General features: G+C 37.1%; 1 protein-coding gene across 11 annotated transcripts in view; it reads right to left on the bottom strand.

Annotated features, from left to right (window-relative positions):
* Positions 1-20,150, bottom strand: part of Esrrg (estrogen related receptor gamma) — a 589,495-nt gene that overhangs the window by 199,401 nt on the left and 369,944 nt on the right. For 3 of the 11 annotated variants that reach the window (XM_048356657.1, XM_048356655.1, XM_048356659.1), the window contains one exon: positions 3,529-3,657. The exons of 5 other annotated variants lie outside the window; for them this stretch is intronic. Coding sequence is in view for 1 of the 6 variants with exons in the window: in XM_048356648.1 (XP_048212605.1) it covers positions 16,347-16,402 (56 nt within the window). In the remaining 5 variants the exon portion in view is untranslated. Of the gene's footprint in view, positions 1-3,528; positions 3,658-7,824; positions 7,940-16,346; positions 17,165-20,150 lie in introns of those variants that run through there. 3 more of the 11 variants (XM_048356660.1, XM_048356648.1, XM_048356658.1) reach the window with 3 other exon arrangements.

The raw sequence follows: 20,150 nt of genomic DNA, 5'->3' as shown, positions 1-20,150 counted from the left end.
TATAAATCTTATTGCCTAAGTTCACTGATGGTCTCATTATAAACATCTAAAAATGTGAGAGTTATTTTAATGCTCTGAAGCCAAGCAATCTGTATCTTCCAAGAAACCTAATACATGAAACACCTAAGGAAAATGCATCCTGAGAGAGAGGTTCAGAGAGAAGAGAGAGAACAGCTTTGAATCCCACCTTCAAGTCCTGTCAGGCAAATGAAAATCCCAGGCTTTGGGGAACTCTACTGAACAGTTTTGCAGGAATGCTGGACAAAGACAATAGCTGAGAGATTAGGTGAGGATTAAGGGGTAGGGTACCTAGTAAACACTATTTTCAATAGTCATTTACTTTGATTAGAATATGTTTATTAATTCAGGCCTTTTCTTCAAAGTCCAAAAACTCAACCTCCAGTTCAAAGAAATCCTCTTTGCTTTCCCTACAACCTGGGAATTACTATCTTCTAGAGCATTTGTTTGTCACATATATGATATATAATCACGATTATTCTATGACACATATGTAATTTGATATTGCACATATTAAATATATATGTAACTTATATTTTAAGGACAACTTTAGTGACAAAATTTTCAAAGTTCATCAGCTAGAGGAGGACAGGGGACCCGGATTTCATGTGCTAGAGCTATGGCTTCACGGCAAAGTGTATCTTGCACATGTGAGTTCCTGGGTTTGATCCTTAGCTCCAGAAACTCCAAGTTAAACCTTTGAGAATAAGGCTCTAAATGTGGTCTTCCTTCTATGCTGATGATGCTAAATTCCCATCAGCTTAAAAAAAAACAAACACTAGGGAGTACAGAGGAGAACTTGAATTTGCTTAAATGTAACAAACTAAAATCGTAAATCTATGTTTTGAAGATTGATCCATAATTGAACTAAAGAGTTAAGTATAAAAAGCCTCATTTTATAATGTTTTATAGGCACTCATCTTCGTTCTACCCTGTGATCCTTTACTTCAGGATCGTTGTCACTGACACTCTACCTGCACCACAAGTGTTTTTAAAGGAATGATTAGGAAAATGCCATTTGAAGGCACTATATTGATTACTTTAATGATTTAAAAAAATTGTAAAGGAATGCATGTCATCTTTTTTGATGCAGGATGTGAAGTTACTTTAAGCAATCAATTTGGCACCAGAGAGTTGGTTATATACACTTCAGAAGTCAATTTTAAATGAACATCTGCTAACTCTGATTTCCCTTACTATCATTAAACTATGAGCCCACAACTTAATTAATGTTCATAACAGCGGTATTTAAAATATTAAGTAGAATAGAATGGGCATTCCTGGGGAAGAACAACATTAAAATGCAAGTGATAGGTACCATAAAGTTAGAATAAGATTTTTGAATTCATAAAAATGTGGATGTTCTTGGTGAATTAAATTTGTATCAAGACTTCTAAAGTTAAATTGACAGACAATACTTCTTCTAAAATAAAATCCCAGAATCAAACAACTATTTTAAAAATAAAAAACCTAATACGTAAATAAGCAACATAAAATAATAAGTATGAAGGAATAAGTAAGTCATTACAGTATAAGACTTGGATATATCAAAGGTAACAAAGGTACTTGTAGCAACAGGATGCTAAAAGAGGATTAATTTTTTTTAATTGTTGACACTGAAAATATATTAAGAGGTGTGTATGATATTATTGAACAATATAATCTATCTTTATAAATGTTTATATTTGAACATACTGTGGAGCCGTAACAGTCAGTGCTATAACATTATATATGAAAGAAAACAACATTTGCATGTGTTAAAAATAAGAGTTGACATAGATTATGTGTGTGCATACACGTGCGATCTAAAATTTCTCCAACTGACTGGATTATTATCTCCTTATTTCAGATAGCTTACTGCATATAATCAAGCCTCAAAGTTTCAAAATTCACATTAGCCTAAATCTAATAAAGAAAATAGATTCCCAGACTTAATCCAATACATAGTACATAGTGGATTTATTATCAAATGAAATACATATTTCAAACATCTTCTTTGTCTTTCCAAAGCAAGGTATAGAAAAGTACCTTGAATGTCATAACTTCAATACAACATCCATTTTCCAAACTCTGCAGGCTTCTATAGTAACTATATATATTTTTTACCAGCCTCCTTTTTCATATGTAGATAATAATATTTTATTTGAAAGGGAAATCAAATCTCTAATGAAATTATTTGTGCCTTTGCTGAAAATACAAACTACCTTAGCCCCCACTCACACACACTCTAAATCAATCAATAATATTTTTAGAGATGGAAAATACAATAAATAACTATCAACGTTTAATCTTTAGGGAAGGATTATATCTTTGCAATATTAATCTGTAATCCTGCTTCAAGATTCACAGGTCCATTTTTGTTTCACCCCCCCCCCCCGCAAAGTTCTAGAATGATTTTCTTCAGAAGAACAAGAGAAAATGCATACATGATTCCCTTGCTTGCCTTCTCTGCCCCCAAACAGAGCTTTTTCCATAGCCCATTGAGCACTATTTAGTAAACAGATAGTGAACAGGCCCGGAGTGGCTTCTATCTTCCATTCCTGCAGTCCTTTGAAAAGCAAGGCAGGAGAGTTCTGTTTTTAGTACACACTTTGGTTCCGTGTTAATCCTGTTTTATGTTGTTCACACCTGCTGCTGACTAGCAGCCTGCTGATGGTTCATGCTGCTCAGAGAAATCTCACGAATGGAGAAAACGGACAAAAGCTATGATCCTGAGTTGGAAATGGCCTGATTGGGGCTCCAGAATCCAGGAGAAGCACACCTCACAAAATCTTGCTTCTCTTTTGCCAAAAACAAAACAAAACAACAACAACAACAACAAAACCTCCAGTGCCCCAACTTTGCCACCCACAAAAAATGCAACCCATTGCTGTCTTTCCTCCCCCTCTTCCTCTCTCCCCCCTCTCCCCCCACAGAAAGACTGAATTCCATTGGGCTATTTAGGTGCCTGAGCACTTGATGATTTGGGGGTATACTAATAATAATGATAATGATAAAAATGAATAACAAATAATGAGATACAGAAAAAAAAAAGAAAATTCTAATCAGGTATAACGTGTGAGCTACAGCTTTGTGCTCCTCCTACCCAAGAGATATGTAACTTAAAAGCAGTCATTTCAAACACTCCGAGGCTAGCCTCTCTATTCCATTTCCCCAGAAGAGCAGAGAATATAGAATCTTCCATCAGTGACCACAGTGTGGTTAGGGTACTGACATGTATGTAAAGACTGCCTTGCCCTGGCCTCACCCCCAGCACTGCAGGCGCCTAATAGCAAACATCCTAGAAATAATTTCTTTTTTGATCTTAGTACCAGCGATAAATCAAACCCAGTGCCACAGACGGCAGGGGAGGGAGGGGAATGCGCTCGGACGAGAAAACTCCAAGACTGACTGTGGGACACCGGCGTGAGGCATTCATTCAATCAAATTCCAATAAAGGATGCCCACCCTCTGCCTCTCGGACACCAGAGCTAAGCTGTCGTGTGTTTACCCAGAGTGACGAAAACTTACCCCGTCCTGATGCGACCCCATGTCAAGATGCACTTGGCGTTCACATTTCCACCCGTGGCATCAGCACCCCTCCCTCCTCTCTGTACACACAGCCGATTTCCTTCCTAGCTGGGAGCCAGCATCTGCCACCTGCGGGTGGGCAAAGAAAGTTCTATTTGCCCCGCACAGGGCAACACTAACAGCAGCCACACATCTGGGAGAGAGGGTCAAATAGTTGCTCTGGGATCACTGGTTGACATCCCCCCACCCCTCCAAACCCTTCCTGGCTGCAAGGGCCAGTAAAGCACTCCAGTCTCTAGCGTCAACTCTGAGAGACTCCCATCTGCCTACTCCACAGCGGTGTGCATGGTTAATGGAGCGCAGATTTAATACTTCTCAAGGGGCGGTGGGGGGTGGGGGGTAAGCAAAACCCTTACTCACATATTAAAGTGTCCCTACTGAATGAACATGAGGGTCACTGGTGGATCCCCGGAGGCTGAGGTCTGAGTATCTCAATTCTAAGCCAAGTAGGGAAGAAAACTCTAGGAGGCTTTGGTTTCCAATTAACCAAAAAAAAGAGTTGGAAGTGGAGGTATCATTTAAGTGGTATAACACAGCCTTGGGGGGTGGGGAGGGATGGTAAGAGAGTTTGTGAGGCCCTGTGTTCATGTCCCAGTACTAGAGAGAGGAAGCAAGGAAGTAAGGAAGGGAAGAAGTAAGGAAGGAACAACGGGAGAAAAGGAGGGAGGGAGGGAAGGAGAGAGAGAGGGGAAGGAAGGAGGGAAGGAAGGGAGGGATGGAAGGAAGAGGGAGAGAAAGAAAGACGAAAAGAAAGAAGTGAAGGAAGAAGGGAGGGTGGGAAGGAAAGGAGGAAGAGATAGAAAAGGGAAGAAAAGAGAATGAAAGAAGGGAGGGAGGAAAGGAGGGAGAGAAAGCAAGAGAAAGGAGGGAAGGAAGGAAAGAAGAAAAAAAGGGAGAAGGGCCATAAATGGCATATTAAGGTACTCTTAATGAATAAATATGAAGATGATATATTTGAGCTTGCAACTTTCTCCAGTTCCCTTTAAAGGCATTTACCTGTCTCCAATGGACTGGTCCCTTTGGGGTAGGGGGTCAATACACCTTCCTGATACAGTGTCAGTCTCTATGGGTGGCAAGGTCTCCCTCAACAGACAAAATATTTACACAAACTCCCACAAGAACCTTGGCTCCCCAAGGACAGAACAGGTAACTACACACTTTTTTCATTGTGTACACAACACCACACTTTGGCAACACTCTAATGTTGAGAAAGATGGGAGTAACTTGACGTAATTACTACAAATGGTATGACAATGTATTCGCCATGGTTGGAGATAGATTTCGTGTGGCATTCATAATCTGATACATCCCATCAGAAAACAAAATTCAGTTGTCACTTTCAATTTGATGATAGAATATAAGCTGTTATACAAAGAAATTTAACTCTTCAGCCAACTCATACCAAATTGTTGATACTTGATTAGTTTTTGTCCTACCAAATGAGTAGCTCCATATGGTCTGACCTAACAAAATCACAATACTTTTACATGACTTTCATTCAACAATAATAACAAGGACAAAAGAGCTTGATATCTTAACAGGTGATGTCTTGATTCCAAATTTTACTCTCACATTGCTCTTCCATCTATCACCACCAGTTTTTCATTAAAAAAAAAAAAACCACATCGATATCAACCTGAAAGAAGTTATGCAAGCATATTTTCAGATTTGCGTCTGGGCTTGGGTGTGGGGGGTTAGTTCAGTTGTAGAACACTTACCCAGCATGCATGAGACCCTGGGTTTGATCCACAAAACCAAACAAAAAAAGACTTCAACCAAATAAGGCCTTGAATTCACAGGCACTTGGTGGTCAAAATCTCATTGGTTTTGCAAGTGAGGACATTTACATAGCTAATGGACTGAAGATGATAATGCTTATATTGGGGCAAGCCTCTTGACAGAACCATGTAAAGCTGTGAGCCATGACCACATTCCAAGTGTCAAGACTGCACCCGGTGGAAGATGATAAATATATATATATATATATGTACATACATATATGTATATGTGTGTAGGTATATGTGTGTGTATATATATGTATATAAAATCTCCCTTAGGGTGTTGGCTAAAGGACTAGAAACATGGGTTTCTTTTATTCTTTCCTAACAACTTTGTAAGTTTTCTCGGGACAGAAAGACTTCAGTGCATCACTAGTAATCACAGCTCTTTGTATATAGTATTAGTGACGGGATGAACACGCTCAGATGAGAAGGAAAAGCAGAAAAGGCTGTGCTTGATCAAGGTTCTCTGCTTGCTGCCTTCGAGCACTGCTCCTAAGCAAGCCCACTTCTGAAGAAAGTTAAGACCACCCTATTTTGATTATAGTGCTTTTTCCTCAGGCAGGAATTTTTATTTCAGTTTTGAATCTTAAACCATTCCATTTCCAGCGATGCATTTTTATGTTTACAATTGACATCTTCATAAAAGAGTGAAACCTTTGAGCGACAGCTCAAAAGCATGAAGGTTGCCTGCGGTAAGTACTTAAATTATTTTATACCTAAACGGAGCCTGGTTGTTTTTAGTTAAAATTTAATAAACCTTAAAACTGATGACCTTTCTTCCACAGAAAGGTCCCTGAGTTGCAAAAACGAACTTTCCAATGAAATATATTTTAAGGAACTAGTGCTGAACAAAGGGCTATTTAAAGCTGAACGCTTTGTCAATTTATCAGCTTGTGAACATTCTGTTCCTGAATTCCCCACTGCTGTTGGATGTATAGAACACTGGTGCCTCGCTTAATCGAATACTATTGATTCGAGTGTGTCACACTGATCTCATTGAGAGTAATCAATAGTAATCCAAAATCAATCAATCTGCTCTTGCACTATCATTTATCAAATCTGAATACACCAAATTATTTGTAGGCATCACATTTCAAAGAAAAGAAAATGGTAGGACTGAGAAACTTAATAGTTTATATTGAAGAACAAAACCAATGTCTTTCCCTCCCTCTCCTTTTTTTGTTTTTAAACTGGACTATTACTTGGACAAATACATTTATCTTCTCATTAAAGCATCTCAATTTATAATTAGTCCTAGTCTGTTCCTGAAAAATTGAAAGGATTTCCTTTCTGAGAGTTTGTTTGGGTCAGCACAACTCAAGAGAAACTTAAGAGATGCCCAAACTATGTTAGCCACAGCATATCAGCATTTTACAAGTCTGATAAGCTAAGTTTCAAATGCCTGTCACCCATCTGCAGGGGGGAAAAGGGAGTCTCGACTGACACAGGACATAACTGCATCTTGTAACATCAGAAATGATGTTTAATAGAGTTGGAGTGGAAAAGGCAGAGCCTAATTTCTCCAGAGAATGCACAGCATGGATGTGCATGCTTATCAAAGACGCGGCCGATGATGCTTTATCAACATATTCACCTGTAATTTAGTCAAAGTAATAAATCCTTCTATTCATTACTGCACACTCAAAAGCACACCTCCTATTTAACTTGAATGAAAAAAAAAAGGGGCCCAGAGTGTCTAAAACATTTACTTTTGCTAATGTAAAAGTGTTGGCATTTTACCTCATTCCTGATAAGCTGGTGCCAGTAGGAGTGATTATTCTTTTCTTATTCAAAGCCTATCGGTATTTCGAAAAGCTCTCTCAATCTTATCAGGCGTATGAACAGCACTGTTACTGAAAACAGTTCGTTCAGCTCCTCTTTCTTTCTGCCAAGCTATCTGATAAATCTCCAACTAACTAACTGTATTTACACATAATCAAACGTAAGTTGTATCTTCCACACACTATAAGCCAGATTCTAGTTTGCCACAGTTGTTCTTTTTTTTTTTCCTGTGACATTAACTTAACAAAAATGTCAGCAGCAACCGAATACCCCCAAACTGACAACAATCAAGAAAACACTATAAAAGCATTCAGCTAGAATGGACTACAAACAGAAACAAAAGAAAAAACAAATACGAAAAGTAGAAGGCAATCTCTTTGGAATTCACGGGGAAAAATAAAGTGTGCTGTATGTGCAAATATGGATGGATAGCATGCACTTACCTTTTGCCAAAAGTAAAGTGGTCCTTTAGCAAAACAGTTGAACAGAAAGAGAAATTTAGGAAGAATACATTGCTGGGTTTAAGAAATGGAAGGTGTTTGGGGAACTATTTTGCAACTACACAGGCATTTAACTCCCTCCCCTCACCTCAAGTTCAGGAAATGTCAGCGTGCAGGTAGAGAGGTTGACAATGTAAGCAAAGTCAGACAATAGACAATTTCACCAAACTTACCCCAGACATTGAAGACAACAGAGAAAGCAAGGTTGTCACATATGGTGACTAGATTCTCTGGATATTCCAATCATTAAAACCCTCACACATGCTCTAGACATTAAAGTTTTGTTCACTAGAAGGAAATAAAAAATAACAAAAAAAATACAATTTGAGTTTTTAACCTCTTGTTGGTTTTCTTCTTCAGTCTTAATCAACTGAATGGTTCTTTAAAAAGAATCACCATCAGGATGAACATTAGTAGATGTCCAGTTCATTAGTTATATCTTTTAAAAATAATGCTCATAGAAATCATCCATAGAATCTGGAAGACACACCTCAATTTGGGGTAGGATTTTGGAACATGAGAGGCAACAGTGACATTTCTGGAACATACGAGAAATTTGAAATTTACTTAAGCAACTAAGTAACAACAAATTCCTGGTTCTAAGAAAGAATTCTCTGTTTGAGCTTGTATGCATAAAATGTACATTTGTTCCTCACCTCCCTTTACTGGATAGCTAGAAGAGACCAAGAAAGGGCAGACACATGTTCACATCTGAGCCCAATGTCCGATGCTGTCTAGATTCTCAGAGCAGAATGGGCTTTTCTTTAGATGTGTAGAGCAGTAAGAGAAATTGGTCAAGTGTGTAGTTCAGCGTAATTCAGCTGACAATGGCCTTCCCATCTGTGACACTAGGATCCCATGACTGATGAAGTGCATCTCATTCAAGTCTATGGATCAGAGGGATGTTTCTGTCATTTCATAGGGCTCAGTACCAACTGTATGCACTCATTTTCTCCGAGGAAAAAGACATGGCTTTCATCAACTACATGTACCTTTCTATTATCATGACTACTTAGGTCCAGGTATAACAGTTCTCCAACTGTTAGATATGATTTCATTGAGTAGTGGCTATAGAGGAAGCACCATCAGAACAGTCCTCTTTTAATGGAAAAATGGATACAACTTAACATGACCACCTTGTATTTTTGGAGAAGCTCACAATGTGCAGAAGACTTATAATGTGCACAAGACACTTGACTGAGCAACCTCCTATTTTCATTTTTTTCTTTTGAATAAGTACTTTAGTTTCAATAATTTTTCACATGATCTTCTATTCTTGCTAAATCTTAGTATAATTTTGGATGTATGAATGACATGCTTTTATCATTCCTTTGAAAGCAAAGAAGATTCTTATCAATATTATTGCATATCAACTGCTTTGGAAAGTACAACTTTTAAAACATTTTAGCACACACTGTGAACATTAAAAGGAAAAGAAATATAGTTACTTAATAAGCCCTTTGTTTAAATTTTTAAATGCCACCCCAATGAATAAAACATTTTTAGAATAGATCTAAATGGAATTATTATTGTCAAGATACCATTCTGATTAAGGAGACTGAAAAAAAAAAGAATGAAATGCACCTTTATTTTCCATACCCAAATTCTTGATTGTCTTTTTAACTTTTTTTGGCATAGTGAATAAGCCACACACACAAAAAGTGAGAAGTTGAAGCATCCCATTTTACTTCCAGAATGATTTGTAGGCACTTCATTTATACAAAACTCATCATAGTCTCTGCTATCTGCATTCTAAAGAGAAGCAAGCAAGCAAGCTAGGTTTTGTGGCACCTAGACTAGCTGTCTATCTCTGCTATCATATGAGGATTTATTGGTCGCTTTCCTTTTATTTAGTACCATCTTAACCAACTATTTGTGGAGAGGTATATGATGAAGCCAAGTTAAGCTGTCATGTCTTTGCTGCCTGACAGCCCCCTCAGTATGGCCAATATTAATTTGTTTTCTTTGGCTGGGTAACTGCTGCCAAAGCATGTTACACATAATGGGTACTCCCAATCAAAATGATGAAAAGTATATATGCAATTCTGTCTCTCTCAAAGCAATCTGAGAAGGCCCAGAGGAATGTACGTGCATATATCCATATGTCTGTATGTACGTACATATGGGATATGACAAAATGGCTTTTTAAATAATTAAACTATAAAATCACTTTGAAGTTCTATTCTTAGAGCATGATCTAATCTTAAGTAGCTTCCCCATGAGTTTTAACACTTCAATAAAATATTTAATAGATTGGAAATGCCCAAAGCTGGTGCTTTCATTTACTATATTGTGTAAAAATAAAAATTCCATACAGCCATGGGCTGTATTTCTCATAGTTAGAATTGTGTGTAGTGTATCTATAGTCAAATGCATGTGTAGATTTATGCCAGTATACTGGCATTGATGTAGGCTAGTAAGACACCAATTTTTCTGAAACACTGTACCTTTTCCCCCTTGATTTGCCTTAAGTGAGTAGCCTTCTCAATATATATGAGCTGCTATAAATTAAAACCATATTTTACTGGAAGAAATTAAAACACAAAACAGCAAGTTTCCGCCAACAGTCAAAAATATTTTTCAGAAGTTATAAGAGGAACTATATATGTGTATGTACACACACACACACACACACACACACACACACACACACACACACGCACACACAAAACTGAGGCCTCCAAGACCTTACAAAGTCTAACATGAACTTGAACCAAGAATAAAAGGCCAGGTAAATCCTTTAAACACAGAAAGGCTCTTACTCAGCTAATAAAGGAACAAAGTTTCATCTGAAAGATTGGCATCAAGAGCAGTTAACGGGATATTTTTCTATAAACACAGTAACAGTAAAATTTTAAATGGTTACACAACACATAAAGGTAGAAAATGAGCATAGAAATTTAAATAAGAATATAAATTAGGACAAGAATTGGAAGAATAGAAAGAGCAACTGTGTTTTCTTTCATTACTCAGGTTTATTAAAGTAAAATCACAGAATTTTTAACTTATATTCTAGAATAAAATTAAATATTTCTGAAATATTTCACACAAATAAAACATTCATTAATTTAATATGTTTCCTTTAAAATAGTAGGCAAAAAAACCCATAGGTATTTGGTGCAGAAAGATGAAATTCATATGTTACAACTGTTCAAAAGCTATCATGGTTTGCATTAAGGTATATTATGTCAGGCTCAATTGTATAAGAAATTCCAAAATTGTTTGTTGGAGATGGGCCCAACTCACTAAATTACACACTCAATATCAGCAGGTAATTTCCTATTTTACAAATTATTTATGGCTACTTGATGCTAAATACATGAATGAAAATAATTTTAAAAAGTAAAATTGGAAGCAAATTTACATAGTAGGTGACCTGTTAACCTGTTTAATATATGATAGTTAAATTTGTGCAATTTTAAACTGGACCTCGTAATTACTAGATGTATTTGTAGGTTAAAATTGAGCCCTGGAAAATTAACTTGCAACTCACAGTTAAATAATACTTGAGATATATCTCCTTGTAGAAATGTACACACACACTGTTAGGCAGTGTGTAGAGATAGATATAAACATACATGTACATATTTCCCATGCAAGCTATGCATGCACACTGATACATATGTTTGCATTCTAACAACTGCTTAATTTTAAAGAACTACTTGCGTATTTATTTATTAATAATTATATGTAAGATGTGTACCCACACATATATCCACAAATGTATATATATATATATATAAATTTATGCATTGCTATGGAAATTAATAATCAATGACAAAACATACAAAATGCAATAAGAAAGCTATGCCGGAGAATAGCTTGGTCTCTCTCATCCCTGCACTGTCAAATAGACACATAAGTATGATTGGAGAAGGAGAGGCTAAATATTTCACTGTCAGAGAATGTAGAAACCTGCGATTCATTTCTATCTCGTGTGCTTTAGGACAATGACAATTTAATACAATGCCAGAGGATGTAAAAGAGAAAAAAACCTGGACAAACTGGGCCAATGTAATCAAAGATTTTCTCCAGAGAGATGGCTAGGGCCAGAGCTCATATACACTTATACGAGATCAACGCTGTATCGCTGTATTGTTTCTCCCTACTATGAATTTGCTTTGAAGCAAATTTAGAACAATCACTTGTCTCCTGTCTCAACTTTAAAGTTCTAATGTTATCTCTCCTATGCTCTCTTCTTCCTTCTAAATGCTTCACATGTAAGTCTAAAAAGTTTTTTTAATCTTAATTGGTTTAATAAAAATCGTTGCTATTAATTGCCTCTTGCAGGTAAAGTATCAGCCATAATAAGCATATATTTTAATTTCTTCTGTGAAATAATTACAAAGGAAAATTCCTCAGGGCCGGGTATCACTTTACAAAGAAGACAAAGAAATGTTTTGTTTCATTACTAGGCTAAACCAAATGTTAGATTTTTTTTTACAAGTAATATTGGACATCACTGATATTGGACATTATATCTATCTTCCAAAAGAATCATCTCCTCTTTGTCTGTATTCTGTCAGGAATGAGGTATTGTCAAAGTATTGTTAAATAGAATCACAGAAGTTAGCTACCCTCTTTGATGAATAGCACCAGGTATCTGAAATTAATTGCCAAAGTATGGCCTGGCTAATGAGATGGCTCTTATCTTTTCCTACCACAGGAAGCACAAGTATTTTTCTGCTGGCTCAATATTTTACAAAAATGCCTTAAAGTGTTATTAGCTAAATAAAAACCTGATTAGAAGCACTCAAAGATGCAGAGGCTCATAAATTCTAGGGTCTGGGATATTTGGAGTTAAAATTGATCTCTGCCATTATTTCACTCTTCGAGCATTAATTTCTTTTCTTGTCTATTTTACTTCCAAAAGGACAACCACAAAAAGAGTTCTTCCTTCTTTTAAAAGCTAAATTACAACAGCGTTCTTCATGAGATGGCCAATACATACTACAGATCAGATTAAATCAAAGAAAATATCAAAGGCTATCAATTTAGAATTTTTTTATAAAAACAAGAAGAAAGCCTTATGTGGGAAAACACTAGAAAAATTATCATTCATGCAAGGGAATTAATGGATATCCTCAAGGGCTTTGCTAATAACAAGGGTTAATTACCACTGCAACACACTAGGCTCAGTAAATAGAACAGCAGTACCCTAAACACATTAAGATGAGAGACCATCACTGTAAGAACCAGCCAACACCAGCACCCTTGCCTCTACCAAAGAAATGGAAAGCTGTTGTCTAGTTCTGTCTGTGGAAAGAGTGTTTGTTAAACTCTTTACCAACTGCATGCAGAGTAATACATAAATACCTTTAAACAAAAGACAGGTGCCTTTCCTTACCGCCCCTATTCAACATGTATTCCATTAATTTAGGGACACTTTCTGTTTGATTTCCTTTTCTGTCCAGTTGTTGTTTTATTTTATTTTAATTGCTTACTTCGAAGTGCAAAGAAATCACATTATATAATAATACACATCTTCTGGCTATTTCAATTCTCTATAGTTTGGGACATGTCCCATAGTTATTTAATTCTTAGAAAACCAGAATGACTGTGTCCGATTCTGTGATGTCATGGGCAAGGTTATGAGGGGGTGTAGCTTTGGGAACGCTACTCTCACTGCTGTTCCTTGTCACTTCTAGTAATTTACAGAGAAATCATCAGACAAACCCCACCTCTGCCACCTACCTTTGAGGCTGCAGGTGTCTCCAACAGACTGACAGAGGAGAAGCAGAAAAAAAAGTAAAATGAGGCTCTCAAGTCTGGAGTTTTGAATATTCTTTCTTAGGAAAATAAACTTAAAGCGTCTCTTCATAGTTCTCAAATAATCTCACATCTAAAGTGACTTGAGAAGGCTTCTATCTTTCTTTTAAAGATTGTATTCACTTGAGTTTAGGCTTAGTTTGTTGTTGTTTTTAGTAAATAAATTGTTTTTCTTCCTGTCTCTTTTTATCTCTTATATTTTGACCTGATAATATGTATCACTTTGAGTTAGTCGTATTTCAATTTAGTCTTAGTTTTTAATCACAAGATATGAGGCAGAGGAAATGGGGGGGAGGGAATCAAAGTCCTGAAACAGAAAGAATGAACAATACAAAAGAAAACTTGCATGGCTGAGAGCCGTAATCTTTAAACAGGAGAAACTTAAATGTTCAATGTCCGGATTTCAATGATCAGGCTGGAATTCACTAAACTGTTCCCTGCTTGCCTTGTCTGTTTCAGTGTTTCAATTGCCTTTCCTTCTTCCAACAGCTGTGACAACTGTTAAAACAGTCAGTAAAATTAAGTCCGCTCTATAATCCTGTAGTGAATGTTACATTTTAATCAGAGGGTAGAAGGGACGCATGTGATCAGCACACTCATTTAGAATGATTACATTGACACATATGTCAAAATGAGCAGGTCTATTATTTTCATCTATTTATGCTATCAACTATTACCGCTATTAAACGTGAAACAAGCTTTCAAGTATTTTGTTCTTTAATGTGTTGGCACATTTCCCAAAATTTAAAAAAAAAACATAGCAAGAGGTTAACATTTTCAGCTCTCTTTATGGTAGTCAATAAATTATATGAATCTGTTTAACAGCCTCCAAATCAGAAATTACCCCATAGTTCCCTCAGAAACTGCCTAACTCTGGTTTCATTTCTGTCTACACACACGTGATGGGGTTTAACCCAGCACAATTACGATGAATATTAATAGCTTGTATAAATTCTGTGGTTTATTAATTGAGACAGAGAGGCAGATGCGTTGCTTAGCATTAGATCTTTCTGTCTGTCCAGTGAACCACGTAACCATCACAACTGCATCCAGACAATAAATCTGTGTGTATATATATATATATACATATATATATTTTTTAAAAGATGACTTTTAATTGAGCCAAAAAGAAAGCTAGTTTGAATCTTGCGCCAAAGCCAAAAAGGCATGTGCACTGATTTCATTTAAATGCATCTGCTTTAAGAGGCTTATCTAAACTAATTATTCAAATTAGCTATAAGAAGTTAAATTCAATGAAACTACTTTAGAAAGAACCTTTCTCTGGGATTTTTTTTCTTTCCTTAAAGTTTGCTTTGTTTATTTATTTACAAGAAAAAGTTCCGAATCTGAGTGAGCTGGGACAAGGTTTGCTTTCGGATATGAACACACTTCAAAATTCTCCAGTGCTACCACCCCAGGTGCACGAACCTGCAAACTAAACTGGAGTAGGTAATCCTACCTTTATTTTCCATTTTTATTCCCATGCATTTTAAGGTTGGTTCTTCTGTTAGTATTTCAATCTGATATAAGCATAGCTTTTACAATCTTTCAGTCCTCCTGAATTCTTCTCTTGACTAGTGTCTTCAGTGTGAATGTAGTTGTGTGTGAGCATGCATATACATTCTCTCTCTCTCTCTCTCACACACACACACACACACGAGCGGCCACTGAGATTGTGGTCACTTTTCATTTCTTACTTAATTATAAAGCCATGCACTATGCAGGGCACTAAGGACAGCTAGTGGACGCCTACCTATAAAACACTAGCCCTGTCTTCCAGAGTTTTATATTTTCTTTACAATCTAGAAAGAAATACATTTGCCAAGAACACTATTTTCAGAATTATCAGAATTAGTATTACTGTAATGTAATGTAAACGCAAACAATATAACTGACTCAACAGAAAGAGATAAACCAGTGGCAGCCCCCTTGATCTACGAATATTTTATCCCAAAGCTGGGTTGAAATTAAGTTTATGACCTATTCATTTACATAAGAATGTCTAATTGACTTCCCCTGACCCCCCACTTCACCCCACCTTGAGTCATCTTTATATAGAGAGAAAGATAGTATATGTCATGTGCATAAAGATATTCATAAATACAAATTAACTCTTTATAAGAGTTCTTCTCTACGTTTCCTGAACAGGATTCCTGAAAACAAACCCACAACCTGACCATTGCATATTTAAGAGGAAATTTGAAAAGTCACTACTGTTTCTCCTTTAGTTCCTCTCCCCCCCCTTTAAATATTTATAACGTGTGAAAAATCTCATGTTACTTAATGGACTGATTTGTCAGTTAAGTGGTGACTGAACGCTAACCATGCAAATAACATTATTCTAGCTGTGAATTGCACAGGGCTAGTTTTTTAAAATTGTTCTCTGAAGGAGAATTAGTAAATGTACAATTTTGCCTCTAACTCTGCCCGGTAAGAAATGACAGGGAGCTGAAAATATCTGTCAAACTGCAAATACATAAGAGGCACTCAATAGTATAAATCATTTTGAATATTGTATTTTAAAACATCTTTCCTTGGGAGAATGGATCCTAGTAAAAGATGCATTTTAACAGTTCACTAAGCATTTGTGCCAAGTGTCTATTCTTAGCACCTGAATAAGAAGTAGCTGTCACACAGCTGTTTTAGTGACAGTTCCTGAGATTTGCCTCAAAGGTAACACTGTAGTCAGCGAACAATTCTCCACTTACTGAATTAGGAGATAACCCTGGACACAAAAGGCACAAGACAGACACAAACAAACACACGTACACACACACACACACACACACACACACACACACACACACTACCCCCCAGGGCATTACCTGTATCACTGTGCACAGATCCATTCGGTCCACCCCAGCATCACCCCCCCCCCGCCCCCCGCAAACCCCGAGTTTGAAAAAGAAAGGAAAAAGGTACCTACTCTTCTTCGTAGTGCAGGGAAAAAGATTCAGGAAGGCAAAGTTCTACCGAATCCATGTGCGACCGGCAACCATTATTTGTGCACCCCAGCTATAAATCAAAGTTTTCCTTGACAGGGCACTGTGCAATTAACACAAATGTTCTCCTAGCCACAAGCCTATAGGCACAGCCAGTTGGGACCAAAGCTCTCACACTCTCCTAATCAAGGACTTAAAGCCCCGATTGGAGCTTATGAATATGAAGTAGGGCTTTACATATGCAATCCCACCGGCCCAGGCGCGCAGCTGATTGGGGAACCTCTGCCCAATCAGAAGGGAGGCGACGGGAGGCTGCACCGGGCCGGCGGCAGAGCCAGGCAGGTAGGCAGGGTGCAGAGAGCCGCTAAGGGGGCTGAAAGCTGGAGGGTGGGAAGAGCGAAAGCAAGGGAGGACCCGAGACCCAGAAAAGATCCCAATAGATAATCTAAGCATTTTTTTTCCTTTCCCTTTCCATTTTCTTTTTGTTTCTTTTTCTTTTTTTTACCCCCCCCCCCGACGCTACAAAAGCAACATAACTAATTTAACTCTCTGTGCACTGGAGATGTTTGTCTTTGGTTTGCTAACCCTAAGATCTGTTTTGCTTTGACAAGAAGAACTCACGCAGACTGTCAGTTAATTTGGGCAAGGATTCTGCGGAAGGTAGAGAATTGAGTTTGTCCCCCTTCGTGGGGGTGGGAGGGCGGCGAGGGGCTGCGGGGGGGGGGGGGGAAGAGGGTGACTGCTTCTTTAGTGGTGTACTTCCTTAATTGTTTATAATCCTGGCTTGCTGCCCTGATGTGTAGTGGGCATTAGAGAGAGAGAGAGAGAGAGAGAGAGAGAGAGAGAGAGAGAGAGAGAGAGAGAGAGAGAGAGAGAGAGAGACATTCTTGTGGGTTGGATTGCCCTACCTGAGGTGGCATGCAGTTTTATAAGCTGCAAGAAGAGATAAGAGTAACAATTTGAGGGAATGCCTGTGCAAGTTCGATGTATGAACGTCTCTATACCTGCTCCCCTTTCTATACAAAGTATCATCTTTCAAAACATTTGCAGAGCAAATGGGCATCTTTCGCGTTGGGGTGGGAACCAAGGCTGAAAGGAAAGCAGTGTACTAATTGTATCTCAATGCATTTTGATTAAATACTCAATTATGGTAGGAAAGGTGTCAATAAACAATGCACTGAAAAGTATCCTTCATTATACAGTTATTTCAATATTGAATGTGCAAACCAGGAGATAGATATACATTAGGACATACGACTTTGTACACAATATTTAGCTTTCAAATAACACTCTGGATTCATTTTTATTTATATAATGTATTCTACATGCTGAAAATTGAAAAAAAAACCAAAGCAGAAATAATATAAACCATCTCTCAGCCTGGTCACTATAGGAAGTGGTTTTAAAACAGAAAATTTAGAAAACTGAATTCTGTTACAACTGTCGTTAAAAAAAATAAAGAAAAAGCAAGAGAGGGTAAGAGGAAAACTATTTTCCCTCAAAATAGCACTGAGCTGGCTCTTAATTTCTGGTTAACTAGAAATAAACTTAGTGTCTGTCTAAACTATAAGCATTTCTAAACTAACAAATGTATGTTGAAATAGATACCAGCTATTTATGGCAGAGGTAACTGTTAGCTTATGGGAGTGAAAGACCAACAATTTTGATATAATCCAGCTAGGTTGCTTATCAACTTTTGCATTCCAAGTCTTACTAGTATAATCTTTAAGATCAAAATAAATCAATTTAGATATTCAGCATGTGTTACATTCACTCAATCAGGATTCAGCCCTCTCAAGTTTTCTATGCCTTTGAAAAACAAAACACTGAAATAGATCATCCACATTAAAATTCAGAACATAAAAAGGACAGACATGATTTGGTTCCCCACACACACTGGGAAAAAAAAAAGCAATTTCCTTGCCACGTATTTAACTATATCTAAGGTATGAGTGGTATTCGTTTTATTTGTGGTATAAATACACACAAGTTTCCAGATCAGAACCCACATAGAAAAAAAAATCCACAACTGTGCTTGAGAATACTGTATAAAAGCAGGTAGTAAAAGCTTAATTACCACTAGCATTATGCTGTCTATATTGTTAAATGTGAACTCTGCAATTAAGATGTAAATTTGGTTGTGAGCAGTGAATTAAAAGAGCTTTGAGACGTAGAAGAAAATACAAGCATTCTGCAGACACTCAGAATGGAAAGAAAGAAAAGATTTCTCTATTCAGTCTAAAATCAGACATCTAATCAGTTTACAATATTAAAAAAATAAAAAGGAATTTTACAAAGGAAACCTGACTTTTTTCTAAAATACAATCCAAGAAATATAAAACTTCATATTGCATTAGAAAGAAAGGCATCTTTAGACTTCTAATATTCCTGTCCTGATTTTTCAATAAATGAAATTTCTCAAGGCAATTTGTAAGTTCAATACTATGCATTTTTAAAAAGGATATACACTCTCAGAAAAGTTTCCTTCTCATTTTTTAAACTAGGAACATTTATTTTTTAAAAGAACTCTTTAATATATTCAATGAAAGTATTCTGCTAGTGTTGCCTCCTGTGCTGTATTCAGTTTCTTTGCATTATCCTTGTTTGACAGAATGCATTTATTAGTCTCCTTCAAAATGACTTCTTAAAGACAAGCTTCATAGCCAGTTATTTACCAGTGATCTTTAGTCATCACACTGCATAGAAAGCTAGAAAGTGATCCTTTATTTCCTAGAATCGTCTTATTTTTCTTGGAGTATTTACTTGCCCTCATTAGCAACCATCTGATTTCTCTGGTGTGTGTTTTACACATACTTAGACTCACATTCATGTGCCAGTGTTTTCCTCTGTCCGTGCCCACAGAGAAACCTGTGCAAACACTCACCGAGTCATCCCCCTCATCCATCAGGCTCGGTGTTCAGTGCGCCAGGCTGCTTTTGAAATGACCAGAAATAGAGCAGGCGTGGAGAGCCTGACCATGTCCCCCCTGGGGATCCAATTGTCACCTGCACAAGCCAAGGACTTAAAATGCCACTTCACTGTCTTGTATTCAGTTTAACCAATTAAAAAATTTAAAATCATATCTACGGCACTAAACTTGCGAAGCAGCTTCCAGAATATTGCATAAATACCCTAGCGCAAGTCATCTCAACAGCTTCCCCTGAATCACAAGTTTCTCACCTCACAAGAGATTGGGATGACTATAGTCACAGGAAAGACATACACCACGTGCATTCTGAGCTGAAAACCTCCAGAATCTCAACTATAAAAAAAATTGGGGACAGTTGGGAGTGGGGGTACACATAAACAGCCTTAGGCTTAGCACATATGGTTAAAGGGGCTATACACTTCACAATCTTGCCACCAGGAGTCTACCCAAATCAGGAGGAAAAAAAATGAAGCAAACAAAAGGATTTCTGTGGACCGTTCACAAGGAATCTAAATAAATTAGCTAGTATCAGTCTATTATTCATCAGGTTCTGGGTCTATGCACACTACTCATGTTCCTTACACAGTGCAACCATAAATATCCAAAAAGCTTTTATGTCCAACTAATGCATAGGCACCAAGCAAACAATACACACCCTCGTCATTTGAAGAATAGGATAGTCACAAGCAAAACTCCAGTGCAAACAAAAGGTAGATTCCTATGAGTGGTCTATAGCAGAAATATTATTCTCTGAGTGAATTCTTGTGTATAAGGTGACAAGAAATTCAATCTTGCGCTTCTTCAGATTAAAAACTATTTTCTGCTCTCTTCCTCTTTTTCTGGAAACTAACGGGATAAA

Source organism: Perognathus longimembris, chromosome 11, assembly GCF_023159225.1.
Source record: "Perognathus longimembris pacificus isolate PPM17 chromosome 11, ASM2315922v1, whole genome shotgun sequence".
Taxonomy (NCBI): Eukaryota; Metazoa; Chordata; class Mammalia; order Rodentia; family Heteromyidae; genus Perognathus; species Perognathus longimembris.
Note: the sequence above shows the minus strand (reverse complement) of the source record. Positions and strands in the feature narration are given on the sequence as shown.